The following is a 23,459-nucleotide window of genomic DNA, read 5'->3' on the forward strand; positions in this document are numbered from 1 at the left end:
TTAGAGGTCAAGTGACCATGTGTCTAGGCTGTGTGATAGAGTCCAGCTCGTCTGGCTCCAAACATGGCTGTGTGGCTATCCTACACGTCCGTGTGCAACCTCACACACCGGTGTGCATGGACCGTGTAACTCTCTATTTTGGATCACACTGTCGTGTCGCAGGCCGTATGTCTACCCATGTTAAAGCTGCACCTATACCATTTTTAAACACACTCTGAGCACATGCCCGTGTGGGTATGCTTCACACAGCCGTGTGACATCCCGTGTCTTAGGCTGTGTGAGCCCAAAAATGACCAATTTCAAGCTAAATTTTCACCCATTTGTTTAGGTACCTAAACACATGCAAATACACAACTTTATAGGCAAAAAAATGTCTTCAATAATACTCAAACATGTCAAACAATTCAACCTATGTACCTAACCATTGTGCCATCATTGACACCACAATGCATTTCATGACATTACACCTTCAAGTTGCATATACAAGTTATAGTTTACACATCAAAACATCTATTTCCATTTCATACCATAGTTCATCATAATGTCAATATTTTCATTCTTGATCAATAAGCTTATCTTAGTAAAACATGCCTAATTTCATTTGTTCTCCAATCACACAACACAAGTTCAAGTAAAACTTGTTCAAAACTAAGAACCAATATCATACATACAAAAGGTTCCTAATACATGCCATATATACCAACTAAAATCAAAGTCTACCAAAGATTTCCCAAATTGTAACACCCCCAACCCGTATCTGTCGCCGAAACAGGGTTATAGAGCATTGCCAAAATTTACAGAACGTATAACAGACATCTCATATCATTTAGCAATCATATCAGAAACCAATCATATTGTCCCTTATGTTAGCCTTTAAGGCCCAAAATGAACATTAGAAACAAGTCGGGACTAAACCGGGTACTCAGGAAACTTTTTGGAAAATGTCAAAATTTTTCTAAGGTGTAGGGGACACACGCCCATGTGGTCAGGCTGTGTGTCTTACACAGTCAAGAGACACGCTCGTGTCTCAGGCCGTGTGGACATTTGAAATAGGGACACACGACCGTGTCTTAGCCCGTGTCCAAATTTGTGAGCTTACTAACTTGGGTCACACGGCCAAGCCACACGCCCGTGTGCTAGGCCGTGTGAGCATAATGACTTGCATTAATAAGATTCAAGTGTCACATGACAAAACCACACCCCGTGTGCTAGGCCATGTGAATATTTTGAGCATTCTGTTTTGCAATTTTAAAGATGCAGGGGACACACGGCCAAACCACATGCCCGTGTCCTAGGCCGTGTGTCACACACAACTGAGACACATGCCCGTGTGGATGAAAATAGGCCATTTTCCAGGCCACATTTCTCACCCACTTTGCCTACAACCTACATAAACACTTTTACAAATTCACAAGTCACAAGAAGACCTTTAATTCAAGCCAAAATCAAGTTTTTCACCTAACATATCATCAAATAAACTCAAGTATCCAAACTTACCAAGAGAACCAAATATATATATATATAAGCATACTTGTATCAAACATTAGCATACCTGTAAGATTACTATTAATCAACCATACCAAATACTCACATCAAACAAGATATAAACTCTTATATACACATGAAAACATGTTCCTCACAAGCCATTGGCTAAATAACCTATACATGCCATTATAACAAAAATTAATTTACTATTTATACTAAAAAGAGCTGATAGATAGTGTGAGATATCTCCGCCAAAATTCTAACCCAATGAGCTTTCGAATTACTATAAAACAGAGAAAATAAAACAAAGTAAGCTAAAAAAGCTTAGTAAGTTCGTATAACAGGAAAATTAACTTACCATTATTTCACATATAAGGTAAGTATACAAGCAATATCCAAATCAACTTGGCCATAGCCTAAACACATATCTATATCATATTAGCCAAGAAATCACATGTAATAAATCATAATCATGGATGAACTTACTCATTTAATGTGTTCCACATACTTGTATCATGCATATCATACTTCAATATATATTAAATAATATCATTTCCATAACATTTAGGTATACACAAGTAATAGTTCACTTTGAACTCATGTTACTTCATATTAGAACTTTGCCCTTTGAACCATTTAAAATATCGATGGATACATGGGTAGTACACACGAAGTGTAAAAAATTGTAATCCATCAATTCATGTATTATCCGTCAATTCATATTTAGGAATGCTCGTACAAGCACATAAATGGGAAGCTCTCTCTCGAGCCATAAAATGAGAAGCTCATGTAAGCTATGTAATGGGAAGCTCATAAAAGCCATAATCAGGAAGCTCATGCGAGCCAATATCAAAAAGCTGCGGAGAGTCATTAATTAGGAAGCTCATGAAAGAGCCTTTAATTGGGAAGCTCCAGAGAGCCATTAATCAGGAAGCTCATAAAAGAGCCTTTAATTGAGAACCTCTGGAGAGCCATATATCAGGACGCTCATAAGAGCTGTGGTGTGTCCACAACACATATAGGATTACAACCAATCAGGATACTCAGAAGAGCTATTAATGGGAAGCTCGTGAGAGCCATTTATCATGAAGCTCAAGAGAGCCAATATCAGGATACTCATGAGAGCTAATAACGGGATGTTCTTATGAGCTGTGGTGTGTCCACAACACATACAGGATTACAACCAATCAGGATACTCAGAAGAGCTATTAATGGGAAGCTCGTGAGAGCCATTTATCAGGAAGCTCAAGAGAGCCAATATCAGGATGCTCATGAGAGCTAATAACGGGATGTTCTTATGAGCTGTGGTGTGTCCGCAACACATGCAGGACTACAACCAAATCGGGGCCCTTGTATACATCCAATTTCGTATATTCAACTGGGACTTAATACTTGCCAGTCATCGTCCGATATGTGATTAATTTCATATACATGGAAATAATACAATCACATACAGAAAATTCAATTAACACATAAATTCTCAATTTAGTTACGCGAACTTACCTCGACAATGTTCGTGTACACAAAAGCTACTAATTCGTTACTTTCTCTTTTCCACGATCTAACTCCGTATTTAATCTATCTGGATCTATACGAATGAATTTAACATCAATTTATATTCAACTCAATCCAATTCACATCTTTGGTAAAATTACCAATTTACCCTTATACTTTTAATTAATTACAATTTCATCCCTAGGCTCGAAAAATGAAAGTTATGCAATTTAATCCTTATTCCAAGCCTAGCCAATTTTTATATGTAACAATAGAAGCCCATGTATTTCACAAAATTCAAAATTTTCCATAAATTTTATATCTTTTCAATTTAGTCCCTTAATCATAATTTCATCAAAATTCCCTTTTCAAAAGTTGTTTATCTATTAACAACCTTTCATTTTCTACCATAAAATTTCAAAATTCAACTATAATCATCCATGGAAAAACCCTAACACTTTAATAGCTTTACAAATTAATCCCCGTGATAGCTAGATTAAGCTATTATGATCTCGGAAACATAAAAATCATTAAAAACGGAACAAGAATACTTACCCAATTAAGCTAAATAAGCCTGCTAAAAAATCAACACCATAACTAGGGTTTCCATGTCTTTAATTTTAGGAAAGATGATAAATATGATGATATTTTTATTATTTAATCATTTATCATCTTTTATTATTTCAACTTTCCAATTTAATCCTTTTCTTTATTAAATTTTCCAATGATGAATAATCATACTTATCTATTAACTGCTCTAAATGGTCTGTTTGCCATATAAGGACCTCAAATTTTGAATTTCATTGCTATTTGATCCCTTTAGCTACTAGAATTCAACTTTTACACTTTATGCAATTTGGTCCTTTACTTCAAATTAGACATGTAACTGATAAAATTTCTTTACGAAATTTTCATACGATATTTCTATCATATGGTATACCATAAAATAATATAAAAATAAATTTTCTTATGACCTCAAATTTGTGGTCTTAAAAGACTGTTCTAATTTTACTGAAAACGGGCTGTTACAACTCTCCCCCTTAAAAAATTTTCGTCCTTGAAAATCTTACCAGTAAAGAGGTTCGAATATTGCTTTCTGATTGTTTCCTCAGGTTCCCAAGTTTCTTCTTTTATACCTCGCCGTAGCCAGAGAACTTTTCCTGAAGCTAACTTTTTATTTCTCAAGTCTTTCACCTCACGTGCCAGAATTTTTATCGGTTCTTCTCTGTAAGTTATGTCAGGCTGAATCTCGACATCCATCGAGGAGATAACATGTGAAGGATCTAATTGATACCATCGCAACATAGACACATGAAAAACATTGTGAATTCTATTAAGCTTTTACGGTAGAGCTAATAAATATGCAGCAGGTTCGATTCTTTCAATAATCTCATTCGGCTCGATAAATCGTGGACTCAATTTTCCTTTATGGCCAAACCGAAGAACTTTCTTCCGCGTTGAAACTTTCAGAAATACTTTATCACCAACTTGAAACTCCATCTCTTTACATTTAAGATCCACATAGGATTTATAGCGATCAGAAGTTACTTTTAAGCTATCTCAGATCACTTTCACTTTTTCTTCAGTCTCACGGATCAAATCAACCCCATGTATCTTTTTCTCACTGAGCTCAGTCCAATACAATGGAGTTCTACATTTATGACCATACAGAGGTTCATACGGTGCCATCTTTATACTTGACGGATAACTATTATTATATGCGAATTCGACTAACGACAAATATTTTCCCCAATTGCCTTTGAATTCTAATACAGAACACTAAAGCATATCTTCAAGAATCTGAATCACACGCTCTAACTGATCATTAGTTTGAGGGTGAAATGCGGTACTGAAATGTAATTGTGTACCAGAGCTTCTTGTAACTTGTTCCAGAATCGGGATGTAAATCGCGAATCTCTATCCGAAATAATGGAGACTGTCATTCCATGTAGTCTGACAATTTCAGAAACATATAATTCTGCTAATCTATCCAGGGAGAAATCCATACATACCGGAATAAATTGTGCAGACTTCGTAAAATGATTGACGATTACCCAAATGACATATTATTTTTATAAGATAGGGGTAACCCCAATACAAAATCCATCGCAACTCTATCCCATTTTTGTTCTGGTATCATGACTGACTGTAATAGTCCTGAAGGTACCTGATGTTCAGCTTTAACTTGCTAACATATCAAACATCTAGATACAAATTCAGAAATATACGTTTCATTCCCGGCCACTAGTACATCTGATTCATATCATTGTACACTTTATTACTTCCCGGATGAACAGACATGGTACCAATATGAGCTTCGCGCAAAGTTTTCTATACAAGCTCTAAATTCTTTGGTACATAGACTCTGCCTCAGAATAACTATTAATAATCGGGTCTAATTTGAAATTTTGTATCAGAAGTTTACTCACATTGTACTCGTTTAACTTGTAACTCATTATCTCTTTTTTGAGCTTCGTAGATCTATTGTAAAAACATCGGTTTAGCTTTTAACTCAGCTAAAATTGAATCATCATCAGACAATCACGATCGGGTATTCATTGCTCGCAAGACAAACAGAGACTTCCTACTCAGAGCATTCGCCATTACATTCACTTTTCCCGGATGATAATCGATAACCAAATCATAATATTTTAACAATTCAAGCCACCTGTGATGTCTCAGATTCAAATATTTTTGCAACATCAGATACTTTAAGGTTTCATGATTGGTGAATATATGACACTTTTCACCGAACAAATAGTGTCGCCAAATTCTAAATCATGTATCGGGTAACTCTTTTCATGTGACTTCAACTGTCTGGAAGCATAGGCTATTACTTTACCTTCTTGCATCAGAACACAGCCTAAACCATTCAATGACGCATCACTATAAATCACAAATTCTTTACTTGATTCAGGCTGAACCAGAACTAGTGCTTTAGTCAACAGGGCTTTCAACTGATCGAAACTTAGTTGACATTTATCAGACCATTCAAAATTTACACCTTTCTGTAATAGTCGTGTCATCGTCGAAGCTGTCATAGAAAATCCTTTTCCAAATCTCCGATAGTAACCGGCTAATCCCATAATACTTCTGACTTAAGATACATTTTTTGGCGGTTTCCAGTTAACAATAGCTAAAATTTTATTCGGATCAACTCTGATGCCTTTAGCCGGAACTCTATGTCCCAGAAAACCAACTTCCCAAAGCCAAAATACAGTTGTTTTCCTTGCAAAATTTTCAAAACAATTCTCAAGTGCTCGGCATGCTCAGTCTCATCTCAGGAATATACCAGAATATCATCAATGAATACCACCACAAATCTATCCAGATACGGTCTAAAAATTCTATTCATTAAATGCATAAACATCGCAGGTGCATTGTTTAAGCCAAACGACATCACAAAAAATTCATAATGTTCGTACTTGCTTCTAAATGTTGTTTTTGGTACATCCGAGTCTTTTACTCGTAACTAATAATAACTAGATCTTTGAAAACATTGTGGAACCTTTCAACTGATCAAACAAGTCATTAATACGAGGCAGTGGATACTTATTCTTGATTGTAACTTTGTTAAGCTGTCGGTAATCAAAACACAATCTCAAGGATCCATATTTTTTTAACAAACAGAACCAGTGCACCCCATGGTGAAAAACTGGGTCGAGTAAAACCCCTATCAGTCAATTCTTGCAACTATGCTTTCAACTCTTTTAATTCCATAGGAGCCATTCTGTGTGGTGCTACAAATATCAGTGTTGTTCCAGGGACAAGATCTATAGAAAATTCAACCTCTCTGACCGGTGGTAATCCGAGTAACTCCTCTGGAAACACATCAGGATACTCATAAACTACTGGCACTGATTTAATATTTGACTCTGCCACTTTGGTATCCAATATATATGTAAGATAAGTATCATACCCTTTTCAGACATATTTCTGTGCTGACATGGCTGATATCACATTAGATAACCCGTCCAGTTTATCTGATTCAATTATGGAACATTTCACCATTATGACATTTCAACACAATGCGCTTTTGTTTACAATTTACCATGGCATCATGTTGAGTTAACCAATCTATACCCAGAATCACATCAAATTTACCAAATGGTAATAACATCAGATCAGCAGGGAAACAATAACCCCGAATAATTAATGGGAAATTTTTGCAAATTTTATTCACCATCACATATTGGCCTAGGGGGTTTAATACTTTAACCACAAATTCAGTGGACTCAATAGACAGATTTTTACTATACACTAAATTCGTGCAGATATATGAATGAGTTGAACCAGGATCAATTAAAGCAGTTATATCAGTATTAATAAGAGAGAAAGTACCAGTAATAACATCTGGTGCAGAGGCATCCTCACGTGCACGAATAACATATGTTCTAGCTGGTGCTCGTGCTTCAAATATTATAGTTGATTCTTTTGTCGTACCCCAACTACCACTCACATTGTCGGGATTACGAGGTGGTCTACCTCTTGTAGCAGCATTGCTCTGCCTTGAAGTTTGAAAGGTATTTCTTTCAACTTTCTCCAAACAATCTCTGAGAGAGTGATTATAGGAACCATATATAAAACATGCTCCACTCTTCATTCTACATTCACCAAAATGTAATTTATTATAGTGCTTACATCTGAGTTTAATGTTTCTAACACTACCTACACTTACTACAGATGTAGCTTGAGATCTTGGATTGGAGCGTCGAGTACCTCTGTCTCTGCCTAAATATCCCGTAGAGGTAATAGAACGGTCATGATATTTCTTTGATTTCTTTGAGACTGACTGATATGACTTTCTCGTCATTCTTTTACTTGTATTTCTGGCATCCATCTCAGCTTGCCTTTTCTTTTTACTAAGCTCTTCGGTTTTATATGCCCGGTCAAAAAGTACAAAAAATTCTTTTAATTCAAAAATTTTGACTAATAATTTTATGTCTTCATTTAAACCATCCTCAAACCACTTGCACATTACAGTTTCAGTCGGAATACATTCTCTGGCATATTTACTCAGTTGGACAAATTCCTGTTAGTATTCAAATATTGTCATATGCCCCTCTTTAAGCTCCAAAATTTTTTTTACGTTTCTAATCAAGGAATCTCTGATTGATATATTTCTATTTGAACTCAGTTTGGAAAAAATTCCCAAGTGACCCTTTCTTTCGGTACAATTGAAATTAGTGTGTTCCACCATTGGTAAGTTGAACCTTTCAACAAGGATATCGCACATTTTAGACATTCAGCAGGTGTATAAGTTAGTTTGTCGAGAACTCTGATAGTGTTTTCTAACCAGAATTTTATCAACAGGTGGGTTAGCAATTCTAACAAGTTCTGTACTTTGTGGAATATCGGGAACTGTTTGAGGAACAAGACGGGGTGGAGGTTGTTGCACAGCTAGATTTGTTCTTACATATTCAGTAAACCATTCATTCATCATTTGCTAGAAGGCTTCTTTAGCCTCTCCTCCTTGGCCCTCAGATAAGGGTCTTCTCCTACTTAAGGTTGCGCTTTGCACAGAGGCTTGAGCATTACTTTCAGCTTCTTCGGAATCAGCACAGTTGGATGACATTGTTATATGAAAAACATGTTTTAAAATGACCAAGAGATATCATACTATCATAGGTTATATAATGGTATATATAGTTAAACTCGTATACGCTATGTTAGTTCGAGAATTGACTAAACTATAGCTCTGATACCAATAAATGTAACACCTCCAACCCGTATCAATCGCCGAAACAGGGTTACAGAGCATTACCAAAATTTACAGAACGTATAACAGACATTTCATATCATTTAGAAATAATATCAGAAACCAATCATATTGTTTCTTATGTAGGCCTTTGAGGCCCAAAATGAACATTAGAAACAAGTCGGGACTAAACTAGGTACTCAAAACATTTTGTGAAAAATGTCAAAATTTTTCTAAGGTGCAGGGGACACACGCCCATGTGGCCAGGCCATGTGTCTCACACGGTCAAGAGACACGCCTGTGTCTCACACGGCCGTGTCTTAGCCCGTGGCCAAATTTGTGAGCTTACTGGCTTGGGTTACACGGCCAAGCCCTACGCCCGTGTGCTAGGCCGTGTGAGCATACTATCTTTCATTAATAAGATGCTGGGGTTACACGGCCAAACCTCACGCCCGTGTGTTAGACTGTGTGAATATTTTGAGCATTCTGCTTTACAATTTAAAAAATGCAGGGAACACATAGCCAAATCACAAGCCAGAAGAAGACCTTCAATTCAAGCCAAAATCAAGTTTTTCACCTAACATATCGTCACATAAACTCAAGTATCTAAACTTACCAAAAGAACCAAATATATATAGGCATGCTTGTATCAAATATTAGCATACCTATAAGATTACTATCAATCAACCATACCAAATACTCACATCAAACGAGATATAACCTCTTATATACAGATCAAAACATGTTCCTCACAAGCCATTCCAATGGCTAGTTACAACTAAAACGTTTACATACCAACATTGGCTAAATAACCTATACATGTCATTATAACCAAAATTAATTTACTATATATACTAAAAAGAGCTTATGGATAGTGTGAGATAGCTCCGCCAGGATTCTAACCCAACGAGCTTTCGAATTACTATAAAACAGAGAAAATAAAACAAAGTAAGCTAAAAAATCTTAGTAAGTTCGTATAATAGGAAAATTAACTTACCATTATTTCACATATAAGGTAAGTATACAAGTAATATCCTAATCAACTTGGCCATAGCCTAAACACATATCCATATCATATTAGCCAAGAAATCGCATGTAATAAATCATAATCATGGATGAACTTAGTCATTTAATCTGTTCCGCATACTTGTATCATGCATATCATACTTCAACATTTATTAAATAATAACATTTCCTTAAAATTTAGGTATACACAGGTAATAGTTCACTTTGAATTCATGTTACTTCATATCAGAACTTTGTCCGTTGAACCATTTAAAATGTCAATGGATACACGGGTAGTACACACTAAGTGTACAAAGTTGTAATCCGTCAATTCATATTCAAGAATGCTCATACGAGTACATTAGCGGGAAGCTCTCTCTCTCGAGCCATATAACGGGAAGCTCATTTCAGCCATGTAACGGGAAGCTCATAAGAGCCATAATCGGAAAGCTCATGCGAGCCAATATCAAGAAGCTCCGGAGAGCCATTAATCAGGAAGCTCATAAAAGATCCTTTAATTGAGAACCTCTGGAGAGCAATATATCAGGACGCTCATAAGAGCTGCGGTGTGTCCACAACACTTGCAGGATCAAAACCAATCAGGATGCTCAGAAGAGCTATTAACAGAAAGCTCGTGAGAGCCATTTATTGGGGAGCTTAAGAGAGCCCATATCGGGATGCTCATGAGAGCTAATAACGGGATGTTCCTGTGAGCTGTGGTGTGTTTGCAACACATGTAGGACCACAACCAATTCAGGGACCTTATATCCATCGAATTTTGTATATTCAACAAGGACTTAATACTTTTCAGTCATAGTCGGATAAGTGATTAATTTCATATACATGGCAATAATACAATCACATACATACAATTCAATTAACACATATATGTCGAAACCATTTTTATTTTGGAAAAAAACAAAAATTAGTTGTTGACTAAAAAAAAACAAAAATTGGGAGTCACCACCAATCTTTTATTAAGGTGTGATTGGATCACTTAAAAAAACGATTTTGATCTACGAGTTTCAGAAAAAGCGGATTCGAGAGTCAGTTACGTACGAGGAAGGATTAACACCCTCGTAACGCCCAAAAATTGGTACCAAATTGATTAATTAATGTCTTAGAGTCGAGAGTTAAAAATGCGATCCTTAATTAAATTAAATTATTTATTAAGACTTTCTCATTTTGAAAAATGAAAATATCACACCCAATGCGTTAGGGCACAATATTTTGTTCTTTTCAAGACGAGTTGGTCCAAAAAACTCGTGTAATAAAATTTAAGAAAATATTTAATCGTTTTAAACTTATGAAGAAATTGCAACCCAATACGTTAGGGAACGATTTCTTAAAATCCTAAACATTGAATATTTCCTTTATTTTTTTAGAAAATATTTATCTCGAGAAATCAACGCGTCACATCCAATACGTTAGGACACAACATATTGAATTCCCGATGACAAGTTTTTATTTTATTTTTGATCAAAGAGTAATTCTCAATTGTTAGATTTAACGAAGAAAATCGGAACCTAATACGTTAGGGCTCAATTTTCTCGAAAATCCTAAATACAAGTATTATCTCTATTTTGAATAACTCTATTTTTAAATTCAAGTAAAAAAGATGACATAATGTTATATTGTATGTATGAATGTCACAATAACAAATACAACAATGACATATAAATAATATAAGTAAACAAAATGAATATATAAAAGAAAAATAAAGTCAATGACATGCAAAGTATCAAATAAACGAGCAAGATAAAAATAATATAAATGAAAACATAAATAAATAAACAAATAAAAATAAACAAAAATATAAATAATAAAAGGTACATGACATGTACATTAAAACTATGAAGAATACACATGAATTTAGATATAAAATTTAGATTATAAAATTTATATAAACAAAATACATAATGCATTTGTGAAGATAAAGAAAAGTATGAAAATGTATATATACATATAAATTATAAAATATATGTTAAAATAAGTAGGTATTTAAGCATCTTGAAAATAAAAAACATAGATATATACGTGTTTATATAAATATAAAAGAATATTTGTTGGGAAAAACTATATATATAGATTAAAAAATAATAAATACATTATCAAAAATAAATATGTGTATATATATAAATATGAAAATATCAGTTTAAAAAATAATAATTATGTACATAAAAAATAAATATATATATATATAGATTTTTTTTAAAAAAAATCATTACATATAAAAGTTAAAAATAGTAATTACATTATTAGAATTAATTAATTAAAAAATAAAAAATAAAAAGGACTAAGGTACACTAGAAATGGAAATCAGGGGAGAAATCCGCAAATAAATGAAGTTTAAAGGACCCTATTGAACATGCTAACAATGTAGAGGGGCTGTAAGGGAAATTTTCCCTTCTCTTCTAAAACGGCGCCGTTCAAATTGGACCGAATTGAAATAAAAATAAATTTAAGGGGTAGATTTTAAAAAAAATAAAACAAACTCAATTTAAGAAACAGTAAAAGGTGGAGGGGCTAAAAGCGTAATTTTCCCCTCCGCACAAAAACATGCGGGTCCTAGGCCGGGTTGGGTCGGCCTCCCCAAAACGACGCGGTTTTAGCGCCTGGGGAGGCCTAATGAAATGACGTCGTTTCAAATAGGCTATTTAAGCCAAAAATAACTCAAAAATTCATTCTCCCTTTCTTTTTTTTTTAAAAAAAAACAGAAACCTTTCAAAAAAAAACTCTCCTCCCCTCTGTTCGTCCGGCCTCCAGTCCGATCATCGGCCACCGCGCCAGCCGCCGACCTTCGAAGCCGGCACCGCCGTTTACAGTGTCCGGAAAAGGAGAAAATCTCCTATTCAAACCTTTCGAAGCCCCTGAGCCCAAATCTGGGTTTAAATTTTCCAAAAACCGATAAAAGCACCCTCAAAAAACCTAGAAACCTTTCGGCTTCTAACCGTCTGTCCTCAGAGACGAACCTCGACCGTCCCAACGGCGTTTTGGAGGTAAGCGAAAGTAAGTTTTTTCCTTTTTGTTTTATTGTATTTTAGCAAAGTAAAAAATAAAAAAAAATAGAATAGGACGATGCTAAAATATCAACCTTTTGATTTCTTGATAGATCTTTGTACTCTTGATATTCTATTTGCTGTGAAAATAATAACTTTTTTTTGGTATTGATTTTCAAAATTGGCCCCATTTACAATGTTTCTAATGGCTTTTTATAGCCGTAATGAAACAATAAGCAAATCTGTTTTTCAGTGATTTGATTTGCAATCTTTGATTCTTCTTTCCATATGCTGTTTGATTTCTTTCCTTGTCGTGCAGGTGAAGGCGTGCGAAGGGCCTGGTACGTGTGAGGACAGCAAGGCGGCCATGCTTACCCTAGAAACCCTAGGGATTTTTTTTGAAACTGTTTTGGGCCGCGTTTGTAATTGGGCCACCGTTTGAAATCGGGCCATGTATTTTGTCCCGTAATTGGGTTTGTAAAAACTGGACTTTATTTGCTTATTGTGGGCCGGGTAAAAATTTGGGTATTACAGCTGCCCCTCTTTGCTCGTTATCGTGTAGTGGGAATGGAGCAAAGACTTTAAAAATTCCCAATTTTGCCCGGTCGTGCTGGACCTTGGTACCCTTCTTTTTCGAGTAGCCTCATTCCTTCCTACTGCATCTGCTTCAATTTACTCCACTGCAATGCCAGGGAGATAGGATTCTTACGTTATAGTTTCTCAAAAGAACAAAATTTGCTATTTTTAGTCTGCTCCATTGCAACTTCAGGGAGATAAGACTTATAGCTTCAACTTGATCCGCGACAACTTAAAAATGAATTTAATGCGATCTGCTCTACTGTGATTTCAGAGAGATAAGATCCATGATTTTAATCCGCTCCACTGCAACTTCAGAGAGATAGGATTGTTGGCCTTAATCTGCTCCACTGCAACTTCAGGAAGATAAGATTCGCCCACTTCAGTCTGCCTCACTGCCAATATAAGAAGACAGGATCTGCTATTTTCGATCCACTTCACGCCAATACATGAAGACAACATCTGCTTTCTTCGATCTACTTCACCACCAATATGGGAAGACAAGATCTGCATCTTCGATCCACTTCCTACCAATATAGGAAGACAGGATCTGTTATCTTCGATCTACTTCATGCCAATACATGAAGACAAGATCAGCTTTCTTCGATCTACTGGTAACCAATATGGGAAGATAAGATCTGGTCTTTGATCCACTTCCTACCAATATAGGAAGACAGGATCTGCTATCTTCTCCAATACATGAAGACAAGATCTGCTTTCTTCGATCTACGTCGCCACCAATATGGGAAGACAAGATCTAGTCTTCGATCCACTTCCTACCAATATAGGAAGACAGGATTTGCTATCTTCGATCTACTTCACGCCAATACATGAAGACAAGATCTGCTTTCTTTGATCTACTTCGCCACCAGTATGGGAAGACAAGATCTGCATCTTCGATCCACTTCCTACCAATATAGGAAGACAGGATCTGCTATCTTCGATCTACTTCGTGCCAATACATGAAGACAAGATCTACTTTCTTCGATCTACTTCACCACCAGTATGGGAAGACAATATCTGCATCTTCGATCCACTTCGCTACCAATATAGGAAGACAGGATCTGTTATCTTCGATCTACTTCACGCTAGTACATGAAGACAAAATTTGCATCTTCGATCCACTTCGCTACCAATATAGGAAGACAGGATCTGTTATCTTTGATCTACTTCACGCCAATACATGAAGACAAGATCTACTATTTTTTAGCATGTTCCACTGTTGCCCAGGGAGATAAGGCTTTATGGTTTCACTGATCTGGTTTTTTGTGAAACATGACCTGTATGATAAACCCAATTATGCCTAAGATAAGGATGGCATGATCACAAATACATCAAATGATCTTAACCAGACGTGTATGAATGGTGTTTGCATGAGTGTAGAATGTTTTTTTTCTTTCTCCTACTGTAACGCAAGGGTAGGAATATATGGCTTTTCCTCAATCCTCTTTTATAAAAATTTCAAGGATCTAGATCTTTCTGGTCCTTTATACTATTCCCAGGGTGTCGTACCAAAGGCTCACGCACAAATGAAGGCTCTCTTCTCCGAGGGAACTTCTTCTTATTCCTTGGTGATTGAAGTTTTTTCGCCAAGCAAGACTTCTTGTCATCTCAAAAAAATCCGAAAGAACAGTCCTAATTTAGACTTTCTCTTCTTAGATATTTCAATTTTAAGCCTGGTGCATTCTAAACAATATTCATGTTTCAGGTTACTAAATTATTTACAAATTCCCTGAGTAATATGCAAAACTTCTTTTGTGAAAGTTTATTAGTCCATCAATCATTATTCTAATGCGACATGTTTTCAAAAATAATGACTAGGGCATAACTCGAAAAATAGAAAAGGAATTTATTGATAGCAAGTGTCTTGAAAAGGAAAAGTATTCAAGAACAGCAAAGAATGAAGTATTACAAGAACAAACAAATTCAATACAAGTAATATGAAGACTAGATGCGTTGGATATCATAGCTTGAACTTCTCCGTGCAAACTAAAAACCATTTTGGATTTAACATGTGTTTAAGGGATCTACAGTACTTTGTCGATGCCTCAAGACGTCGTATATCATTTTCCTATTGATTTAGGTGTAGCCGAATCACCACCCTTTTTGGGTTTTCAACTCAAATCCCCTTTGGTCTCAAGGTGCCCTTTGCGGGTTTTCACCTTGGCCTCTCTTTTTTTTTCGAAGCGCCCTTTACGGGTTTTCACTTTGATTCCTCCTTTTCCTTCAAGTGAAATATTACTTGACTGAATCTGAATTTACAGGATTTGGTAAATTTTTGTCATCCATTTCACTCAAAATCAAAGCGCCTCCAGAGAAAGCCTTTTTTACAACATAAGGTCCCTCTCAATTTGGCATCCATTTCCCTCCAAAATCCTTTTGTAAAGGGAGGATCTTTTTCAACACCAAATCCCCCTCATGAAATTCTCTGGGATGAACCTTCTTATTATAAGCTCGCATCATTCGCCTCTGATACATTTGACCATGACGAATAGCTTTTAGTCTTTTCTCTTCTATCAGGTTCAACTGATCATACCGAGATTGGATCCATTCGGCCTCATCTAATTTTAATTCAGCCAAAACCCAGAGAGAATGAATTTCGACTTCGATGGGTAGGACTGCTTCCATCCCATAAACCAGAGAAAAAGGTATTGCCCCAGTAGAAGTCCTGATAGATGTTCGGTAAGCAAGAAGAGCGAATGGTAACTTCTCATGCCAATCCTTGTAAGTTTCAGCCATTTTCGCTACAATTTTCTTGATATTTTTGTTGGCCGCCTCCACTGCACCATTCATTTTCGGACGATACGGTGATGAATTATAGTGTCTACTATTGAACTGGTTGCAGACTTCTGCTATCATGTTGTTATTTAAATTCAGCGCATTGTCAGATATGATCCTTTCAGGCATTCCATATCGACATATGATCTCTTTCTTCAAAAACTTACTGACTGCTAACTTCGTGACATTAGCATATGAGGCTGCTTCTACCCACTTAGTGAAGTAGTCAATAACCATGAAAATGAAACGATGTCCATTAGAAGCCTTCGGCGATATTGACCCAATGACATCCATTCCCCACATGGAAAAAGGCCACGGAGAAGTCATAACGTGAAGAGGTGAAGGAGGTGCATGCATTTTATCCCCATACATTTGGCATTTGTGGCACTTCTTGGCAAAGTTGATACAATCTCCTTCCATGGAGGACCAGTAATATCTGAATCTCATGATCTGTCTAGCCATGGTGAATCCATTTGCATGTGTTCCACAAATACCTTCATGGACTTCTTCTAAAATTTCCTTAGCCTGCACAGCATCCACGCATCTCAACAGTACTCGATCCTTTCCCTTTTTATATAGAATATCTCCATCTAGAACATAGTCAATAGCTAATCTTCTCAATGTCCTCTTATCATTCTCCGTTGCATGATCAGAATATTCGCGATCTTTCACATATAACAATATATCTTGGTACTAGGGATGATCATTCTCCACTTCTTCAATACTGTAGCAGTGGGTCGGGATCTCATAAATACTGATTTGAATGGGCTTCATGTCCTCTAATCTGTTCACTTTAATCATGGAGGCTAAAGTGGCCAGAGCATCAGCCATCTGATTTTCTTCCCGTGGGAGATAACAGAAGGTAATGTTGTCAAATTCTTCAATCAATGCTAGAACCAATCTCCGATAATGGATTAACTTGGGGTCTCTTGTGCCCCATTCTCCTCTTAATAGGTATATTACCAATGCTGAATCTCCGTATACTTTTAGTGTCTTAATTTTTCGCTCTATGGCTGCCTGGATACCCATGATACAAGCTTCGTACTCAGCCATGTTATTAGTGCAATCAAAGTCCAATTTACTGGTGAAAGGATGATAATCTCCATTTGGAGATACCAGGACTGCCCCAATCCCATTGCATAACGCATTCAAAGCTCCATCAAAGTTTAATCTCCAAGAATGATTTTCTTGGGGATTCTCTTCAGCATTCGCCACATACATCAAGTCTTCATTCGGGAAATCAAAGTCCAAAGGTTCATAATCTTCTAAAGCTCTGCTAGCCAAGAAATCTGCTATCGCACTCCCCCTGATGGCCTTCTGACTTACATATACTATATCGAACTCAGAGAGCAAGATTTGCCATCTAGCCATTCTCCCATTCAACGCCGTTGACTCCATCATATACTTTAAATGGTCTAATTTTGAAATTAACCAAGTCGTATGATAGAGTAAGTATTGCCTCAACCTCTTTGTCATCCAAACCAAGGCACAACATAATTTTTCGATAGACGAATATCTCATTTCACAATCAGTGAGTTTCTTACTGAGATAGTATATCACCTTTTCTTTCTTTCCAGTCGCATCATGTTGACTCAACACACATCCCATGGAATTTTTGAACACCGTTAAATACAAAATCAATGGTCTATCTGGGCTAGGTGGTGACAGTATTGGAGTATTTGATAGGTATTGCTTTATCTTTCCAAAAGCTTCCTGGCATTCTTCATTCCAAACACCTGGATTATGTTTCTTCAGAAGACGAAATATGGGATCACATTTCTCCGTCAACTGTGAAATGAACCGAGTAATATAATTCAGACGTCCTAAAAAACCTCGAACCTCTTTCTAAGTATGTGGTGGCAGTAAATCCCGTATTGCTCTAACTTTGTCTGGGTCAATCTCGATTCCTTTCTCACTGACTACGAAGCCCAACAACTTTCCTGACCTGGATCCAAAAGTGCATTTTGTTGGATTGAGTTTGAACTGAAACTTTCTTAGTCTTAGGAACAACTTCCTCAGGACCTGCACATGTTTCTCCTCTGTTCTGGATTTGGCAATCATATCATCAACATAAACCTCAATCTCCTTGTGCATCATGTCATGGAACAAGGCTATCATGGCTCTTTGATATGTTGCTCTCGCATTTTTTAACCCAAAGGGCATCACTTTATAACAGAATGTTCCCCACAAAGTAATGAACGTGGTCTTTCCCATATCTTCGGGATTCATTTTTATCTGATTATATCCTGAGAAACCATCAATGAAAGAAAACAGTGAATATCCCGCCATATTGTCTACCAACGTGTCAATATGTGGTAATGGAAAGTTGTCCTTTGGGCTAGCTTTGTTCAAATCTTTGTAATCTATGCACATTTGTAATTTTCCATCTTTTTTTGGGACTAGAACGATATTGGCTACCCATTCAGAATAGTTGACCTCCTGTAAAAACCCAGCATCAAACTGCTTCTTGACTTCCTCTTTTATTTTAAGCACAATATCATGCCTCATCCTTCTGAGCTTCTGTTGAACTGGCTTGCAATCCTTCCTTATGGACAAGCGATGTACCACAATGTCAGTGCTCAGCCCGGGCATATCTTGGTATGACCATGAGAAGACATCCTTGAATTCTTGGAGTAATTCAATGAGGTCTCGTCTTGTCTTTGTAGAAATCTCAATTCTGATTTTCACCTCTTTCCCTTCTTCCAAGCTCACAACTTCTATTGTTTCCTTGTGGGGTACAATTTGTTTTTCCTCTTGTTCCACCATCCTCACCAAGTCCAAAGATAAACCACAATCTATGTCATCTTCAAAGTCTTGTGATCCCTCTAAACACATGTTTCGTTCAAAAGAAAACTCTGAGTTTGTAGCAGCGTCATTCACGTCATTGATATATAAGGACCTAATATGGTTACAAAAGAATGTATGAATTTATGTACAATTATTTGCGCAATATGATTATAAATGGAAGAATAATTATATAATATTTACTCGTATAGAAAGAATAAAGAATATTTTCTTGAAGAATTGCAAAGATGTGTTTTATTAAAATAATGATGCTTGAACGTAAGCCTTTTTCACAAAAGAGTTCTTATTATTTCTAGGCTAAAACAACAAGTTTGTTCTGAATATTACTTTGAGAGAGTTCTAAAGACTTCAGGTGTTTCTTCCGCAGTCCAATTATCTAGAACACTCCCAGACTCATAAGGACAAAAGTTTGACAAACTTCCTTTTTCCTTTGTACCCTCACAAATGGCATTGATGTGCACATTTTCCAGTGTTTCCTCGATGCTTTCCTCAGTTGATATCCTTCTCTCAAAGTGAATAATACCCCCAAACATGAAGGTTTTGGATATGTGGGGAATTATCATTGGCTCCCATTTGATTTCCTCCCCATTTAAACGCGCCCTTCTTCTTTCTTGCCTTCTTTCCAGCTCCTTCCTCCTCTACTCTCTATCTGGTTTGTACCCTAAACCAAAGTTGTCTTGTTTTGCTTTTAGCGCTAGAACCCCAATCTTCCCTTGAAGGTATTTCCCTAATCATCTTCTGGGTAAAGCTCCTTTCCCCAACAACAATTGCAAACCTATCTCTGTAGTTTTGGATATTTTAGGCACCAAAATTTTACTCCCTTCAGGAATAAATGTTCCATTTACAAATTCCAGAGATCGAAAGGAGCATTCCACTTCCTTGTCATTGGTTTCCACATACGGCGCCTCATTGGATACGGCCGCTATAATATCCTCTTCAGCGTTTATCGTCACCAACCGGCCTTCTGACACCAACTTTAATTTCTGATGTAACGATGAAGGTACGACCCCCGCTGAATGTATCCATGGTCTCCCTAGTAAGCAATTGTAGGAGGGTTTGATATCCATCACAAGAAAATCCACCTCGTAAACTGTTGGGTCGATCAATAGGGGTATCTCAATTCGTCCCATGACCTTCCTTTCTGTACCATCAAATGCCCTCACTATATTTTGGCATGTTTTCATGTGCGAGATATCTATGGGAAGTCTGTTAAGTGTGGATAATGGCAACACATTCAAAGTTGATCCATTGTCAATCAATACTACTGGCAAAGTATACCCCTTGCATCGTGTAGTGATATGCAAAGCTTTAGTAGATCCCATGCCTCCAGGTGGTATCTCATCATTGTTGAAGAATATGAACTTATCAGCATTGATATTATTGACCAACCGATCCAATTTCTTGACAAAAATATCATTGGCTACATAGGTTTCGTTCAACACCTTTATCAACGCATTACGGTGTACTTCAGAATTCAAGAGCAAGGCTAGTACGGATGTGCGAGCCGGTTGTTTATGCAACTGTTCGACCACATTATACTCACTATGCTTCAAAAATTTAAGGATTTCCATAGCTTCTTCCTCCTTCACTGGCTCATTGATAGATAGCACAGCCTTAGCTACTTTCCTTTTTTGTTCCATTGCTATAGCCTTTCCTTTCACAGGTTCTGGATCGACACTCACACCATGGTCCTTTGCAGTCTCCTTTCCAGGGATAGTTGTATTGCACTCGTAGTTCCACGGAACCCTCCTACTATCCTGGTAAGAAAAGGTTGCAGGTTTCTTTATTATGATCCTTGGTGTTACTAGCATTCTCACATCATTATTCTTTGGTCGCGAAATGATGACCACCGGCTGCGCTACTCTTGGAACCTTCGTGGATTGGGATGTGCAGATACTCCCTTCCTCCTTAACTTCTTCGTAAAACTCTATTTCCTTATCATCCATCGTGCCTTGAACCAAGGCTCTGAATTCTGTACATTCTTGAATCTCATGTCCCTCCCTATGATTGAACTCACAGTAGTTTTCCACTCCTTCAAAGCTTCTCTCTGAATCCAAAACCAATAATCCCCTTTCTACCATCTTCCTCCAGACCTACCTCAAAGGAATTTCCAGTTCTGTAATATCTTCCTTGATTCTTCTTCTCATGCTCCCACCTATCATGTTCACTCCATTGTGATCAGGTAACGGATTCTCTGTCTTAGGTGAATCATCCAATTTAACAACGCCTATGCCTATGAGTCTTTCAACCAGCTTTTTGAAAGCCGTACAATGTTCTATGGAATGCCCCACGATTCCCGCTTGATAATCGCATTGTGCGTTTGCATCGTACCACTTGGGGTACGAAGACTGTAGAGGTTCTAAATAAAAGGGAGAAACTACGTGTGCATTGAATAACTTTTGATACAACTCCTTATACGACATTGGAATGGACGTAAATTGGGGCTTTTCCTTGTTTTGCCTTGTGCCGGCTCCTTGTTTGCCAACAGCCACCTTTCTCGGCTGATTCACCGTAATCGTGTTTGAATAACTGGCGTTATTGACCTCGTTTTCCTTTTTCTTCGAGGCTGACCTTCTGCTACTTTCTCTCGCATCTATCTTCCTTCTTCTGATAACTTTTTCCTCATTTCACCATTCATAATTATGTCGGAAAAGCTTTTAGTAGCACTTCCCAACATGTGAGTAATAAATGGGGTCTTTAATGTGTTAACAAAAAGCATTGTCATCTCTCTTTCTAGAAGAGACGGCTGAACTTGGACAGCAACCTCCCTCCACCTCTGTGTATATTGCCTAAAACTTTCACTGGGTTTCTTTTCCATGTTCTGTAGAGTGATTCTATCAGGTACTATGTCAGTCACATGGTTGTACTGTTTTATGAACGCCTGTGCTAGATCTCTCCATGAATTAATTTGGGTACGGCTCAATTGATTGTACCACTTGGATGCAGCCACTGTGAGGCTATCCTGGAAGCAATGTATCAGCAGTTGGTCGTTATTAACATACCCAGTCATCTGTCTGCAGAACATAGTAATATGAGCTTCGGGGCTACTAGTTCCGTTATACTTCTCAAACTCTGGCATTTTGAACTTGTAAGGGAGTACTAAATTCGGAACCAAGCTCAATTCTTTAGCATCCATCCCATAGTAGCTCTCAGCACATTCCATCGCTCTAAATTTCTCTTCCAGCCACTTGTAGTTTTCCTCTAGCTGTTTTGGCAATTCATCATTCATTTTTTCCTTTCCAGCTATTTCATCAAAATCAGGGATAGCAGGATTAACAAGGTTGTCTCTGGGTTTAGAGCCTGATCCAGCCTGAATATTCATTGGCGTTGCAATGCCGGCCTAAAATTGCTGAGGCTTAATGGTGACATAGGATTTTTGCGGATATACCTCAACTTGCTGAGGGGTAAAGCCTGGAGGATAGATAGGTCCCTCACTGTCTCCTTCTTCAATATTAATCACAAAGCTTTTCCCTTTATCAACTCCTCCAGTCAACAACTGAGTCAACTTAGCCATCATATTCCCCTGAGATTCTATCATTTTATTCATCAATTTTTGTTGAATCTTCTCAAGCTACTCATTCATTTTTTGTTGAAGCTGATCTTGCATTTCCTTTTGGAACTGTTCTAGCCTTTGGTCCATGTCTTTAGTTTTCGATCGAGTACCGTAGCGGTGTTTGGTAGGTTGATTGGTTTCCAGATTAACTGAGGAGTGATTTAAATTAATTAGAGTCCTTTGATGTATTTTTTTAATGCATATGATGTAATGCAATGCATGAAATGAATGCAAAAAGGCGTCAATTTTGAATCAATTCCATTTAAGAAAACTTTACTAGAAATTAAATTTCTTTACATAAAGTGAATTACAAATAAGACTTTGCCCTAGTACCCAAAACTCTAATCTTTCTAAGTAACAAAACTAATTCTTGTCCCTGATCCGATTCTAATTCATACTTCACACTCAACATGTCAGTCTATACTGCTAAAGTCTTTATGTGATTAGCTAGTTCTCGTATCTGGACCACAGCTTCCTCTATAAGATGATCTTTGCTCCTAACTTTACTTTGAAAGTAGTGGAGCTGTTCATTATTACGACCTTCATTTGCTTTCAAGTACCTGATCTGGATCTCACAATTTCGCAGTGCCATTTCTAGCTCTTCGATTCTTTTTTTCATTTCCTCAATCTTGCTCAAGCTTGCTTTCAACTCTATTGCAGCATTTCGATTTCTATACTGATGAAGAGATCTTTCCAACTCAGTCACCCTATCCTTTAATTAATCTTTTTCTCTCTGGCTATCTGACAAACTCTTTTCTAAAGCCTCGTTTCGCATCTGCATCTCTTGGAATCTCCGTTCCCACCTATCGGCTTTGTCCTTTTCTTCTCGAATTTCTTTACGCCATTGCTCTGAAGTTTTTCCTAGCCCGACAGTTCTTATTGACAGATGCAACTTTTTATAATTCGACTTCAGACTACCCAACTCCTCTTCAGCCTTGTTTTTCTCTTTCCTTAATTTCTCAGTTTCGAGCTTCTAAATGTCTATGTCTAATCTCAAGTTCGTCTTTTCTTCCTCCATTTGCTCTATCTTCTTTTCTAAATACACATTTCTTCTCTCAAAATATTG

General features: G+C 37.0%; 1 protein-coding gene across 1 annotated transcript; it reads right to left on the reverse strand.

Moving 5' to 3' along the window:
- Nucleotides 1–19,571: 19,571 nt before the first annotated feature.
- On the reverse strand, nucleotides 19,572–20,921 carry LOC128039914 (uncharacterized). Its single transcript, XM_052628846.1, has 2 exons — nucleotides 20,430–20,921; nucleotides 19,572–20,360 (listed from the first exon to the last, which is right to left on the reverse strand). The coding sequence occupies exons 1-2, from the start codon at nucleotides 20,919–20,921 to the stop codon at nucleotides 19,572–19,574; spliced, it is 1,281 nt and encodes a 426-aa protein (XP_052484806.1).
- Between the last annotated feature and the right edge of the window lie 2,538 nt (nucleotides 20,922–23,459).

Source organism: Gossypium raimondii, chromosome 3 (assembly GCF_025698545.1).
Source record: "Gossypium raimondii isolate GPD5lz chromosome 3, ASM2569854v1, whole genome shotgun sequence".
Lineage (NCBI taxonomy): Eukaryota > Viridiplantae > Streptophyta > Magnoliopsida > Malvales > Malvaceae > Gossypium > Gossypium raimondii.

Coding starts and splice junctions, on each gene's coding strand:
- LOC128039914 (XM_052628846.1), bottom strand. CDS start 20,921: ATGGTAGAAAGGGGATTATTGGTTTTGGATTCAGAGAGAAGCTTTGAA. Junction 20,361..20,429: donor TGCTATCTATCAATGAGCCA/GTGAAGGAGGAA, acceptor GTGGTCGAACAG/TTGCATAAACAACCGGCTCG.